The sequence below is a fragment of the Capra hircus genome, chromosome 21 (genome assembly GCF_001704415.2).
Source record: "Capra hircus breed San Clemente chromosome 21, ASM170441v1, whole genome shotgun sequence".
Taxonomy (NCBI): Eukaryota; Metazoa; Chordata; class Mammalia; order Artiodactyla; family Bovidae; genus Capra; species Capra hircus.
The window spans coordinates 6,111,525-6,126,680 of NC_030828.1; the positions used below are offsets into that span (position 1 = coordinate 6,111,525).

The 15,156-nt window shown below is 36.4% G+C and overlaps 1 protein-coding gene across 10 annotated transcripts in view; it reads right to left on the reverse strand.

Annotated features, from left to right (window-relative positions):
• MEF2A (myocyte enhancer factor 2A) overlaps nt 1-15,156 on the reverse strand; it is a 186,407-nt gene that overhangs the window by 10,684 nt on the left and 160,567 nt on the right. For 6 of the 10 annotated variants that reach the window (XM_018065836.1, XM_018065827.1, XM_018065828.1 and 3 more), the window contains 1 exon segment: nt 2,446-2,469. The exons of the other annotated variants lie outside the window; for them this stretch is intronic. In XM_018065836.1, coding sequence (XP_017921325.1) covers nt 2,446-2,469 — 24 coding nt within the window. 10 annotated transcript variants of the gene reach the window in all.

A 15,156-nucleotide genomic window follows, 5' to 3' on the forward strand; every position in this document is an offset into this window, starting at 1 on the left:
ACCTTTGGTTAGATCTAGGTATTTCATATCTCATTTTATTTCTTTTCAGTTTGTATTTTCTATCCAATCTTAAGTTAGAGGATATTAGAAAGACCACTCAGGCTACACTGGCCTGATTCTTGCCCCAGAGTCACTAATTCCTGAGCACTGGAAAAATCCTTGACCCTCTCCAAAGCAGAGAAGACGGTGATCGCTGCACTGCTGCTCGGGAGTGCCACTGTGAGAATCTAGTAAGGCAACAGTGAGAAGTGCTTTCATGAATTAAGTACTTCAGAAATGTAAGATATATCCTTAAATTGTTCTAAGATACTCTCTGGCCCAAGATTTCTACATAACTGGCTTTTTCTTTTTAAGGTAAATACAGTTATTCCTCCTGATCCATAGCTATTCCCTTGGAGCTGTCAGAAAGGAGAGTTGTTCTAGAATTGCAAGACTTTTAAAGGCATCTTTATAGCCTGGCTCTGAACGGGCCTTTAGTGTAGGTTCCAGGGCACTCACTTTGGGTCAGAGCCACTCATGATTCTATTCTAGAGCTCAAGCCAATTTGAACAACTTTCTAGATTCTAACAGATTGTGTCTCTGATTGTGATTTGGTTCTACACACAGAGCTCTGCATTTTAATTAAGTTTTAGAATTTGAATTAGCTTAAGTTTTAGAGAATATCAATGACTATTTACAGTTTTTGGTTAAATATTTGTTTCTTAATCAAAAGTATTTTTATGTGCTAGATTTTACAATCTTCAAATACTTAGAAATTTACCTTTGAGATTTTGTAATTGACGGTATACTTTAAGGAATGTAAAAGTCAACATATTAACAACTAAATATACATTTCTGTCTCAGCATCAAGTTAAAAATTTTAGTGAATTTTTGACACAGAGATCTACTTTGAGAGAACAGAGATCTGTTCTCACAAATTTTGTCACTGAAACTTCAAGAGTCAAATACTAGGTGAAAAACACAGTATGACATGGTCTAGCTTGGCTCTATCCATGCCCTACCTTCACCTCCACGGAAGTCTCCTAATGTGACCTCAAGATGGGGTGGCGGTGGTGGTGTGTGTGTCTGTAAAACGGTGACACTCCAATATATTGGTTCTACCCATCAAGGCTCATAATCTCAATGGCATTGATTTCAACAGCCACTAGAGGGCAACATACTGCTAGATAATTCATAAATTCACAAGGAAGCATTTATGATTAAATTCTTAAGGGTATAAATAGTGAGATTTAATCTAAGACAAATTATTTAAACTATCATTTGCTAATCATTATTGTATCAGTAAGTAAAGTATTTCCCCAAAAGATACTTAAAATCTGCACATGATATAATCCAACACCACAAGAATTCCATGGCCAAGAGATTTCCATGGACTGTATAGTCCTTGGGGTCGCAAAGAGTCAGACACGACTGAGCGACTTTCACTTTCATCACTTTCAGTGTATTTCAGTTACCCAATGTGAAACCACATCCAAAACTGTGAGAGTGATCACAAAGGTAAAGAAGAGTCTCTAATTTCAAGGGCAGAGCACAGACAACCTCATTCGAAAAGAAACAAACTGCGCAAAACACACCCGCATGCATATGTATGTGACCAAGTGTGAAACGGCAGATGCCTCCCCCATGCTTCCATGCACTCTAAACCCCTGTCCATGCTAAAAACTGAACATTTTCAAGTCTTTAGTTCCCTTAAAGTCACCTAATTAGCAGCTGACTTTGAAATCAGAAGATCAGTTCTGTGAGGTTTGAGTTTTAGTTCCCAAAGAAAGAGCCACTGAAAGTTATTTTTAGTCAAATTTATTTTCTAGAAGAAAAGCCAATAGAAATCATTTGTTTTTGAAAAAAAGTAACAGCTACTATTAAGGACAGAATATCTTCTGATAGAAAAAAAGGAAGTTTATGTATGTTCAATTAAAGACATTCGTTTTAATAAACAGGGAACCCCCTTGTGGTTCAGATTGTCTCATGCAGGATGAAATAATTCTAACTCTGTGAAAAAGGTGACCTCACCAAAAATGATGTAATCTTTTTGAAAGAAAGAGAAACAACACAAGACAGTGTGTTACAATCTGAGGAACTGTGAGGGTGAAGTCATTTTCTAAAAATATATTAATAATTTGGGGAACTATATAAGGTATTTTATATCTTTCCCTAAAAAATTCTTTAACATGTCTTGTGATCATGGACAGCTATTGTTTATAAAGGCTCTATTCCAAAGTTTCCAGAACAAATAAAACAGGTCAAGATACATAATTATGAGTAGAAAAACCACATTCTGCAGTACCAGTGCTTGGTTCAGTTATTCAAAATGTTTGGACAGTATTTAACAGCAAGAAAAAAAAAATCTGTGTAATAAAGGGAACATTACTCAGATAAAAACACTGAAAACAATTAGTACTTTCCATATTTTTTTCCAATTCCATTCAAGTAGAAACCCACACTCACCAACTCCAATTCCTCTTCCTCCGACTGCACTCAGCACATAAGAGGAATAAGAGAGTTACTAAGACTGTTGGTAGTTGAATATAAAATACTTCTTTAGAAAGCATGTTATCTGAACGCTATGAGTTGTTTGGAAATCTAAAGAGATGATTACATAGGCAGTGAGTACAAATATACATTATTTATTGTCTCTGTACCTGTAGCTGACTTCAAAAGACAGGAAAGATTCTTTTAAATTCTCTAGGGCCAGTATTTAAAGACCCTCCTACCCCAGTTTGTTCTGTTCTTATGCCATGCTGTGATAACATATAAAAGGATTTCCTAATTGTGAAACTAGTTTCTGTTTGGAATCTGGAGAATGCCAACGCTATTTTTTGTTTTTGTTTGTTCAGACGCTAAATTGTGTCTAACTCTTTGTGACCCCATGAACTGCAGCACGTCAGGCTTCCCTGTCCTTCACCATCTCCTGGAATTTGCCCAATACTTACATCTAAATCTTCCCATCCCTACCCTACCTGGTTACACATGTACATTTATCTTAATTAAATTCTGTGGTGGGCAGAAATTATGTTTTCTTTTTTCCCACAGTAACTAACACAGTATTATGAAACAATAAGAACTCAAATATTTGTTAATAAGTATAATAGTTTTACAAATTTATTTATCATTTGCAAATATAATTTTCAAATGAGCATAATAATTTCAATGGAGAAAAGCCACATAAAGAAAATGAGAGGAGAAATGAACTGATAAATCGCCTAAATAAAGAAAATGAGAGGAGAAATGAATTGATAAATCATACAGAAAAGAGATGAATGAAACATATTGCTCCTTTTCTTTCTACACATATAAAAATAGTAATATGCTAGAATACTCCAACTAGTTTTAAAAAATTATTTTACTTGAGTAAGTCAAGCTTCTCTGTCAATCTGCGAAAGGTATCTTTATAAGCATCAGTGATGCATGAAGTCCCAATCTGAAAGCAGGTTTATCTGCAGACAACAGTGTGAAAGAGGAGTGAAGCTCATTACTGACTCTGAAAAATAACTACCTGGCCTATAAACTGCTGTTTCAAACATGGCAAAATCCTCTTCAACTGTTCTGTTATAGATATCTTCACCCATCTCCAACTGTTAAGACACAACAAAATACTATGGGTGTGTGTGTATTCAGTTTTCACTTTAACTTACAGGGATAACAGTGTAAATACTGATAGTTTCTGGGGCAGATATTATAATTCCACAGAGATGCTTCATGAACTCTTAAAAAAGACCAAGATAACTGACAAGTTGCTAAATGTCAAACTTGTAGTTTGTCCATCAATTCTGCAGTTTATTACAATTCTTATAAACATATTTCTATGCCTTAAATGAAACTTCCTTTAGTGTTTATTTCTGAAGGACAGTGGCAGTATTCCACATCCAGTTCCTGAAAGACAAACCAAATGACTAGGATTCTCTACTATAAAAATCACTCTTTTTCTTTTTATAATCAACTTTTTATTATCTGGGGAGTGACATTCTGAGATTTATTAAATGTCCTGTTTCTCCTTAAATTTTTGCTAACTTTAGTACTCATCCATTGACCTTGCCTTCAAGGTCTGCGCTGTCGTATTATAATGGTGATTTGCCATTTCGCTCATTCTTTCTACATGCATTGATTAGAATTCTTCTCTAACGAAGAGCTGTCCCTTCTACATTTATTCATTCAATCACTAAGTTAGTCTCACTATTTTGTAATCCTTTGTGTTATAATCCAATAATATTTTTTTTTCTTTAAATCTTTATTTTTTGAGCAGTTTAGGCTGACAGCAAAATTGAGGGGCATACACAGAGATTTTCCATAAACTCACATATACATAGCTTTCCCCATTATCAAAGTGGTACATTTGTTACCATTATCACCCAACATCCCTAGTTTACATTAGGGTTCATTCTTGGTGTTGCATAATTCTATGGGTTTGTTCAAATGTATCAACCATTATAATATCAGAGTATTTCACTGCACTAAAATGCTCCATGCTTTGCCTATTCATCCCTCCCTTTTTCAACCCCTGATCTTTTTACTAAAAAAAAGAAAAATTGTGCCTTTTCCAGAACGTCATATATAGTTGGAATCATGCAGTAGGTAGCCTTTTCAGGTTGGCTTCTTTCACTTAGTAACATGTATTTAATTTTCCTCCATTTCTTTTTATGGCTCAATCACTTATTTCTTTTAGCACTGAAAAGTGCTCCATTGTCTGGATGTACCACAGTTTATCCAATTACCCACTGAAGAATATCTTGGTTGCTTCTAACTTTTGACAATTATGAATAAAGCTGCTATAAACATCCATGTACAAGTTTTTATGCAGGTAAATGTGACTGCTGGATCATATGGTAAAAGTAAGCTTAGTTTTTTAAGTGGAGAAGGAAATGGCAACTCACTCCAATATTCTTGCCTAAAGAATCCCAGGTACAGAGGAGCCTGGTGGGCTGCCATCTGTGGGGTCGCACAGAGTTGGACACAACTGAAGTGATTTAGCAGCAGCAGCAGCAGTTTTGTTAAGACGTCACCTGTCTTCCAAAGTGGCTTACCATTTGGCATTCCCACCAGCAATTTGTGACAGTTCCTGTTGTTCTACAAACTCACCAGCATTTAGTGTTCTCAGTGTTCCAGATTTTGGCCATTCTAACATGCATGTAGGAGTATATCACTGTTGTTTATTTTGCATTTCCCTAATAACATATGATGTGGAATGTCTTTTCATACATTTATTTTTCACCTATATATCTTTTTTGGTGAGCTGTCTGTTAAGGTCTTTGGCCCATTTTATAATTGAGTTGTTTTCCTATTGTTGAGTCTTAAAGAGTTCTTTGTATATTTTGGGTAGAAGTCCTGTATTGGAAGTGTCATTTGTAAGTATTTTCTCCCAGTCTTTGGCTGGTCTTCTCATTCTCTTGACATCTTTTGCAATTATTTCTTGTGTGGATCATGCCTATAGTGTTATATCCAAAAATGCATCACCATACCCGAGGTCATTTAGGTTTTCTCACTTATTCTTGTCTAAGAATATTAAGAGTTTTGCATTTAAAAATTTTGGTCTGCAATCCATTTTGAGTTAATTTTTGTGAAGAGTCTGAAACTGAGTAGGGCCCTGTGGGGCTCCCAGGCACAGAGGTCTTTCTGTCCCCCATTTCTTGTAAGCAAGACTTTCTACATGCATTGATTACAATTCCTCTCTAAGGAAGAACTGCCCCTTCTCCATTTATTTATTCAGTCAATAAGTAACAGTCTCACTATTGTTTTTCTTTGTGTTATAATCCAATAATATTATTATTTATTTTGCTGTTTAAATTATTCTAGATCTGGCCATTGGGAGCTCCTCTGAAAGGTTGGCTCCTGTGACTTGACATGTATTTCCTTATCTGCTGGCACCTCTGCATCAATGTGCATTTTCCTGGCCACAGCTCTACAATCAATCACTTCTGCAAGGAGGCTTGATTCCTTTCACTGGAGAATGGTGTTTAGAAACTAGGACCTGAGGGCTAGGTGTGCTCGGTTTCCAGGTGTCACTGATTTAAGACTCAGCAGTCAGAGTGAGGAAATATCAGATGTATTCGAATTCATGTGTACAAACATCTATACTTTTGTATCTATCTGTATATATGTTAAAAAAAAATACATTTATACTGAAACCTCCAACTACAATCCAGAAAAATAGGGCTCATTATAATCTTCCCATTCACCTTGCTTAACAGAAAATTTATTTCTCAAAAAACCTGGCTCTATCTACAATGTATAATATTCACTTATTTAAGGGTGTGTGTGTGTCTGTGTGTAACAAATTTACCATCTTGAGCAATAGTTTCCAAAGTTATGTAGACCAGTTCATCCCCTTCCATATCATATCACTCATTTTTAATAATTATTCATGTATTTCATCTTGGGTTCCCCTGGAATCCTGGTTGATTTTTTTAACTGCATATAGTTAAAAAAAAAATCACTCTGTATTGTATAGTTTTGTAGGTTTTATCAAAAGCATAGATTCATGTATCCAACAATACAGTATCACATCCACTCAAACATTCCCTATACTACTCCTTTTGTAGTCAGCTTCTCTCCCTACCCCTGGCAACTACTTACCTGTTCTCCATTTTCCAGAATGAAACATAAATGCAATCATATCTTTTGGATCAGGCTTCTTTCAATTAGCAAAATTCATTTAAGATTCATTTATATTGTTGTGAATTAAATTCATCCCTTTCTTTTTTTAATTGCTGAGCAATATTCCTTTCTGCAGATGTACCAGAGTGTGTATATGCATTCAGCTGCTGGAAGGTTATTTCTGTTGTCTTCTTTGGGGGAAATTAGTGAAAAATACAGTTTCTGTGTAAGTATGGTTTTCAATTCACTTGAGTAAATTCTCTAGAAGCAAGACTGTTCGGTTGTATGACAAATACATATTTAACTTTATAAGAAGTTGCCAAACTGCTTTCTGAAGCAGGCCTACTATTTTGCATTCTAAGTAGGAATACATGAGAATTCCTGTTGCTCTGCATCCTTGCCAGAACGTGGCACTTATTGTTTTTTTTTGGTTTTGTTTTTGTAATTTTAGCCTCTCTAACAGGTACGCAGTTGTATCTTTCTGGATACAAGTCTTCTACTAGATCGCTGATTTTGTAAATATTCTCTCCTAATCTGTAGACTGATTTTTTATTCTCTGAACAGGGCCTTTTCATGGAGTGAATCTTAAACTTTGATAAACAGCAATATATTCATTTTTTATGGACTATGCTTTTGGTGTATTTCTCTAATGTTTTCTTCTAAAGTGTCACAGTTTTGTGTTTTACATTTGGATCTATAATACATTTTGAGTTAACTTTTGTATAAGGTATGAATTACACTTTGAGGTTCCATTTTTGCATACTGATGCCAAATTGCTACAGCACCACTAGTTGTACTGACTATCCTTACTCCATTGAACTGCCTTACTACCTTTGTAAAAAACCAATTGAATATATTCTCTGGGCTCTCTTTGACCTACAGTGCTCATCTTTTTGCCAGTACCACAGTCTTTTAAAAAATATTTATTTATTTGGCTATGCCAGGTCTTAGTTGCAGCACACGGGATCTAGTTTCCTGACCAGGGATTGAACCCAGGCTCCCTGCATTGGAAGCATTGAGTCTTAGACACCAGACCACCAGAGAAGTCCCCCATACGTTCACTACTGTAGCTTTACACTAGGTCTTGAAACCAGGAAGTGTTAGTCTATCTTGTTCTCTTTCAACATTGTACCAGCTATTGCAGTTCCCTTGCCTTTCCACACATATTTTAGAACTGGCTTGCTGATACCTATGGCAATCTGTGCTGTGATGCAAATCAGGGTTGTGTTTAATCTTCCAACCAATTTAGGAAGGAATAACATCTTGACATAGCTTTTCCTGGTGGCTCAGTGGTAAAGAATCTGCCTTCAATGCAGAAGATGTGGGTTTGATCCTTTTAGGTTGGGAAGATCCCTTGGATAGGAAATGGCAACCAACCTCGGTATTCTTGCCTAGAAAATCACATGGACAGAGGAGCCTGGTTGGCTATAGTCCATGGGGTCATAAAAGAGTTGGGCACAACTTAGCAACTGAAAACAAATTATTTGGCTCTTTGGTTTCTTTCAACAATCTTTCATAGTTTTAGCATGAAAATCATATGGTTAAATTTGTAGGTATCTTTTGAGTAATGTTTACATGATATTTTAAAATTTCATATTCCAATATGAAACTTCCACTGGAAGATTTTTTGGTAGGTTCTTTATGCTTTTCTACATATTATATCTTCTATGAATAATGTTTAATTTCTTCCTTCCCAGTATGTATGCATTTAATTTTTTTGCCTTACTGCCTCATCCAGGACTTCCAGTATAATGCTGAGTATGAGTGGTGAGAATAAAACATCACTATCTAGTTTCTACTATTATTTTACTAAAAGACTGAAGTTTCCCCTTATTAAGTATATTAGTTGCAGAATTTCTGAAAACAATCTTCATTAGGTTAAAAAAGTTCCTTTCTTCTCCTGGTTTGGGAAAGTTATTTTTATTATGAATAAAAGTGGAATTCTTTTAACATGGTAAATTACAGTGAATTAGCCTTTGGTCTGACTCCCTTTCTCTACTGTCTGTTTTAAGTTTCATTACTTTCCGCTCATTTTTTCCTTTTCTTCTGGTTCCTTTCGGTTAAGTTTGCTCTTTTTCTCTCCTAAAGTAAAAGCATACTGATTTGAGACCTTTCTTTCTAATATAAATGTTATGAATTTCCCCTCTCAAAACTCCTCCTAGTTGGTCTCCAAAATTCTGATATGCTATAGATTTCAAAATTTCTCTTGATAGTTCCTCTTTGACCCATGAGCTATTTAAAAACATATTCTTTAACTTCTATATGTGGAGGTTTTCCTGTTGTCTTTTGTTATTGATTTTATTATGGTCAGAGACTGTAATCTGTATGATTTCAATTCTTTGAAATTTGCTGAGGTTTTATGACACTGGATACCCAAGGCATGTTGCAAGTGCCCTAAAGAAGAAACGTATGTTCTGCTATGCAAAGTGAAGGGTTCTATAAATGTCTCTTACATCAGGGTGGTTAAATATTTCTCAGTCACCCAGATCCTTAACTGAATTTTCTGCCTACTTGTTCTATCAACTACTGAGAGAAGAGTGTTGAATATTCCAACTATAATTATGGATTTTTCTCTTCTACTTTTTAGTTGTATCATCTTTGTTTTCTGTATTTTGAATGTTTACTGTTAGGTGCATACACATTAAAGATATTTCTTGGAATATGTAATATTCTTCTTTCAGTTCAGTTCAGTTCAGTCGCTCAGGCATGTCCAACTCTTTGTGACCCCATAGACTGCAGCACGCCAGGATTCCCTGTCCATCACAAACTCCCAGAGCTTGTTCAAACTCATGTCCATTAAGTCAGTGATGCCATCCAACCGTCTCAACCTCTGTCATCTCCTTCTCCTCCTGCCTTCAGTCTTTCCCAGCATCAGGGTCTATTCCAATGAGTCAGTTCTTTGCATCAGGTGGCCAAAGTACTGGAGTTTCAGCTTCAGCATCAGTCCTTCCAATGAATATTCAGGACTAATTTCCTTTAGGATTGACTGGTTTGATCCCTTTGCAGTCCAATACGAGTCCAAGGGACTCTCAAGAGTCTTCTCCAACACCACAGTTCAAAAGCACCAACTCTTCGGTGCTCAGCTTTCTTTACGGCCCAACTTGCACATCGATACATGACTACTGGAAAAACCATAGCTTTGGCTAGAGAGACCTTTGTTGGCAAATATTTGTCAGCAAATATTCTTTATCCTTGATAATATTTCTTATTGTGCAGTCTACATTGTTTGAACTTAATATGGCTGTACTAGCTTTCTTTTGGCTAATGTTTGCATAGTATATTTTTCTCCATCTTTTTACCTATATCTTTACATTTAAAGTGGGGTCCTTATAGACATTGTATAGTATGACCTTTCTATTTATTTTAAAAAACCAATCTGACATTTTGTCTTTTAACTGATGTTTATTACCATGTTTACTTGTATGCTGCTGCTGCTGCTAAGTCACTTCAGTCGTGTCCGACTCTGTGCGACCCCACAGATGGCAGCCCACCAGGCTCCCCCGTCCCTGGGATTCTCCAGGCAAGGACACTGGAGTGGGTTGCCATTTCCTTCTCCAATGCATGAAAGTGAAAAGTGAAAGTAAAGTCACTCAGTCATGTCTGACTCTTAGCGACCCCATGGACTGCAGCCTACCAGGCTCCTCCGTCCATGGGATTTTCCAGGCAAGAGTACTGGAGTGGGGTGCCATTGCCTTCTCCCGTTTACTAGTATAGTTGGATTAAAATCTACAATCTTGCTAGCTATATCTCATTTGCTCTGTCTGTTCTTTATTTTTTGCCCTTTCTCCCATTTCTTGGGATATTGGAGCATATTTTGTATTTCTATTTTATCTCTATTGCCTTATCATTTATACTTCTTTTTATTTCCTGTAGTTTTACTAGGGTTTACAATATCTACTTTCAGTTAATTTGAGTTAAACTTCAAATGTATACCTCATCCTGTGTAAAGACCCATAAAAGTGTATTTCTAATTCTCCACTCTGTCATCATATTAGGTTGGTACAAAAGTAATTGTGGTTTCGCACTGTTGAACTTTGCTGTTTGATATTGGAATACATTCTTAAATAAATGTGGGTATGTCATACATCATTTTAATGTATGATTCTCACTTTATTTTTTTGCTAATGACTTACTTTGTGTGTATGTTAATCACAGTCGTGTTCGACTCTCTGTGACCTCATGGAGCCTGCCAGGCTCCTCTGTCCATGGAATTCTCCAGGCAAGAATACTGGAGTGGGCTGCCATTTCCTCCTCCATAATAACTTACTACTTGCTGTTTATATTTATTTTAGACTAGAGAAATGATGTTAGACAAAAAGCAAATTCGAGCAATTTTCTTATTCAAGTTTAAAATGGATCGTAAAGCAGCAGAGACAACTTGCAGTATCAACAATGCATCTGGCCCAGGAACTGTTAACAAATGTACAGGGCAGTGGTAGTTGAAGAAGTTTTGCAAAGGAGAGAAAGCCTTGAAGATGAGGAGCACAGTGGCTAGCCATCAGAAACTGACAATGACCAAGTGAGAGGATCATTGAAGCTGATCCTCCTACAACTACACCAGAAGTTGCCAAAGAATTCAACACTGACCATTCTACAGTCGGTTCGCATTTAAAGCAAACTGGAAAGGTGTAAAAGCTCGATAAGTGGGTACCACAGGAGCTGACTGAAAAATAAAAGAAACTGTCATTATGAAGTGTCATCTTCTTTTATTCTATGCAACAATGATGAATCATTGCTTGATGGGATTGTGATGTATGACAAAAAGTGGATTTTGTACGACAACCAGCAATGACCAATTCAGTGGTCAGACCGAGAAGAAGCTCCAAAGCACTTCCCAAAGCCAAACTTGTACCAAAAAAAGATCACAGTCACTGTTTGGTGGTTTGCTGCCTGTCTTATCTACTATGGTTTTCTGAATCCTGATGAAAACATTACATGTGAGAAGTATGTTCAGCAAATCTATGAGATGCATCAAAAACTGCCACGCCTACAGCTGAAACTGGTCAACAGAATGGGCCCAGTTCTTTTCCATGACAATGTCCGACCACACATTGCACAATCAACACTTCAAAAGTTGAATGAATAGGGCTACAAAGTTTTGCCTCATCCACCATTTTCACCTGACCTCTTGCCAACCGACTACCACTTCTTTAAGCATCTTGACAACTTCTTGCAGAGAAAATGCTTCCACAACCAGGAAGAGGCAGAAAATGCTTTCCAAGAGTTCGCTGAATCCCAAAACATGGATTTTTATACTACAGGAATAAATAAACTTATTTCTTGTTGGGAAAAATGTGTTGATTATAAGATTCCTCTTTTAATTAATAAAGATATGTTTGAGCTTAGTTATAATGATGTAAAATTCATGATCCAAAACCACAATTACTTTTTTACCAAATTAATATTAATACATTTTATTTCTACATGTGCTGTAAACACAAAAGTCACTGCCACTACTTTTGCTTTAGAGTCAACTATCTTTTGAAGCAAGTAAGAAGAGGGAAAACCGCCAGATCTTGGTTTCTAATAACATTCTCCAAAAACAGGCCAAGGTTCCTCAGAGAAATGCCTGATTGTAGAACTGGAGCAAAAAATACACAAGATGATCCTGAAGCATTCCAAAGTAACCAGAAAATAAAACAGTAACTCCCCTACCTTTTCCCCTGCTAAAAAAACCCCACAACAACAAGGGTATATAAAAGGGGACAGGAACCAAATGAATAGTCCTCAATAGCTAAAGCTGGAACAATTTGAGCAACAGAATAAACCAGCACTGGTAGAATCATATATTAACAGAATTTAGTACTACTATAACCTAAAGTATAAAATCAATGTATATGAGTTCATATTAATATAAACAAATGATTAAATGAGAGAGAACAATAAGTAACCTGTGCAGAAGAACTCAAAATAATCTATAATCTGCAGTAAAAAAGGTGGAATATAACCTCCATTCCTTATATGTGGGCCTCACACAGTAAGTTCCTTCCAAACAGGGCAGTATGGGAAGGGGAAAAATAGTAGCAAGTGAAATACTACACCAGCAAAGTGATCAAAGTAATCAATAGTCATGGAGATAGTATGTACCCTTGATATAATGTGATGAAAGGGGCACATTAGTTCCATCACCTTCCTCCCTCAAATGTGTAACACCAGCCTAACCATGAGGAAAACATCAGAAACACTCCAACTGAGGAACATTCTACAGCATATCTGACCGGTACTCCTCAGAACTGTCAAGGTCACTAAAGTAAGTAAAGTCTTAGATAAATATCAGAAGACAAGAAGAGCCTAAAAAGACATGACTACTATGTCTACTACTACTAGATAAACTACTATTCGATATGGTATGCTGGACTGGATTCCAGAACAGAAAAAGACATAAGGTTAAAAACTAAGAGTATTTGAATACTCTGGACTTTAAAACAATGTATAAATGGACTTTATAACAGTTTATCAACATTGACTCATTAGCTGTAATACTAATCTGTTAGTAACAGGAGAAACTGTGAAGCATATGGGAACTTTCTGTACTATCTTTGCTATCTTTATATAAATTTAAAACTGTTCTAAAATTGAAATTTATAAAATAGAAGACAAAATTAACTTTATTTTTATCTTCATTTATTCCATTTCCATTGTTCTTTATTTTTATTTACTGTACAGACCCAAGAATTTTCTAGTAGCATATTCCTTCTTCCAAAGGCCATCCTTTAATATTTTTTGTAGAGTATATATGTCTCTTGGCAATAAATTCCCACTTTTTGTTTGAGAAAGTTTTTACTTCTTTTTCATATCTTGAAAGATATTTTTGCTGGGTACAAAATTCTAGGTTGAGAGGAGGTATTGCTTTGTTTTTTGTTTTTTTTTTGACTCTTCTCTTTACATTTCAGTTTTGGTAATTCTATGGACAGATTTTTATAACACTGTACAGGAGGCAGTGACTAAAACCATCCCCAAGAAAAAGAAATATTTACAAAGCAAAATGGTTGTCTGAAGAGGCCTTACATATAGCTGAGGAAAGAAGAGAAGCGAAAGGCAAAGGAGAAAAGGAAAGATACACCCACCTAAATGCAGAGTTCCAAAGAATAGCAAGGAAAGATAAGAAAGCCTTAAGTGAACAATGCAAAGAAATAGAGGAAAACAACAGGATGGAAAAGACTAGAGATCTCTTCAAGAAAATTAAGAGATACCAAGGAATATTTCATGCAAGATGGTCACATTAAAGGACAGAAACAGTATGGACCTAACAAAATCAGAAGAGATTAAAAGAGGTGGCAACAAGACATAGAAGAACTGTACAAAAAGGTCTCAATGACCTGGATGACCGCAGTGGTATGATCACTCACCCAGAGTAAGACATCCTGGAATGCAAAGTTAAATGGGCATCAGGGAATCATTACTATGAACAAAGCTAAAGGAGATGATAGAATGTCAAATGAACTATTTCAAATCTGAAAAGATGATGCTGTTAAAGTGCTGCATTCAATATGCCAGCAAATTTGGAAAACTCAGCAGCGGCCACAGGACTGGAAAAGGTCAGCTTTCATTCCAATCCCAAAGAAAGGCAATGCCAAAGAATGTTCAAACTACTGCACAATTGCACCCATTTCACATGCTAGCACAGTAGTGCTCACAATCCTTTAAGCTAGGCTTCAACAGTACGTGAATCGAGAAAACCCTCAGATGTACAAACTGGATTTAGAAAAGGCAGAGGAACCAGAGATCAAACTGCCAACATCTGTTGGATCATAGAGAAAGCAAAGGAATTCCAGAAAAAACAACTACTTCTGCTTCCTTGACTACTCTAAAGCCTTTGACTCTGTGGATCACAACAAACCAGAAAATTCTTAAAGAGATGCAAATACGCCACCACCTTATCTGCCTCCTGAGAAATCTGTATGCAGGTCAGGAAGCAACAGTTAGAATTGGACATGGTACAACAGACTGGTTCCAAATTGGGAAAGGAGTACATCAAGGCTGTATATTGTCACCCTGCTTATTCAATTTAGACACAGAGTACATCATGTGAAATGACAGGCTGGATGAAGCTCAAGTTGGCATCAAGATTGTGGGAGAAATAAATATCCTCAGATATGTAGATGATACAACCCTAATAGCAGAAGTGAAGAGGAACTAAAGAGCTTCTCAATGAAGGTCAAAGAGGAGAGTGAAAAAGTTGGCTTAAAACTCAACATTTAAAAAACAAAGATGATGGCATCCAGTCCCACCACTTCATAGCAAATAGATGGGGGAAAATGCAAACAGCGACAGATTTTATTTTCTTGGGTTCCAAAATCACTGTGGACAGTGACTGCAGCCATGAAATTAAAATACACTTATTCCTTGAAGAAAAGTCATGACAAACCTAGACAGCGTATTAAAAAGCAGAGATATCACTTTGCTGACAAGGTTGGTCTAGTCAAAGCTATGGTTTTTCCAGTAGTCATGCATGGGTGTGAGAGTTGGACCGTAAAGAAGGCTGAGCGCCAAGGAATTGATGCTTTTGAACTGTGGTGCTGGAAAAGACTCTTGAGAGTCCCATGGACAGCAAAAAGATCAAACCAG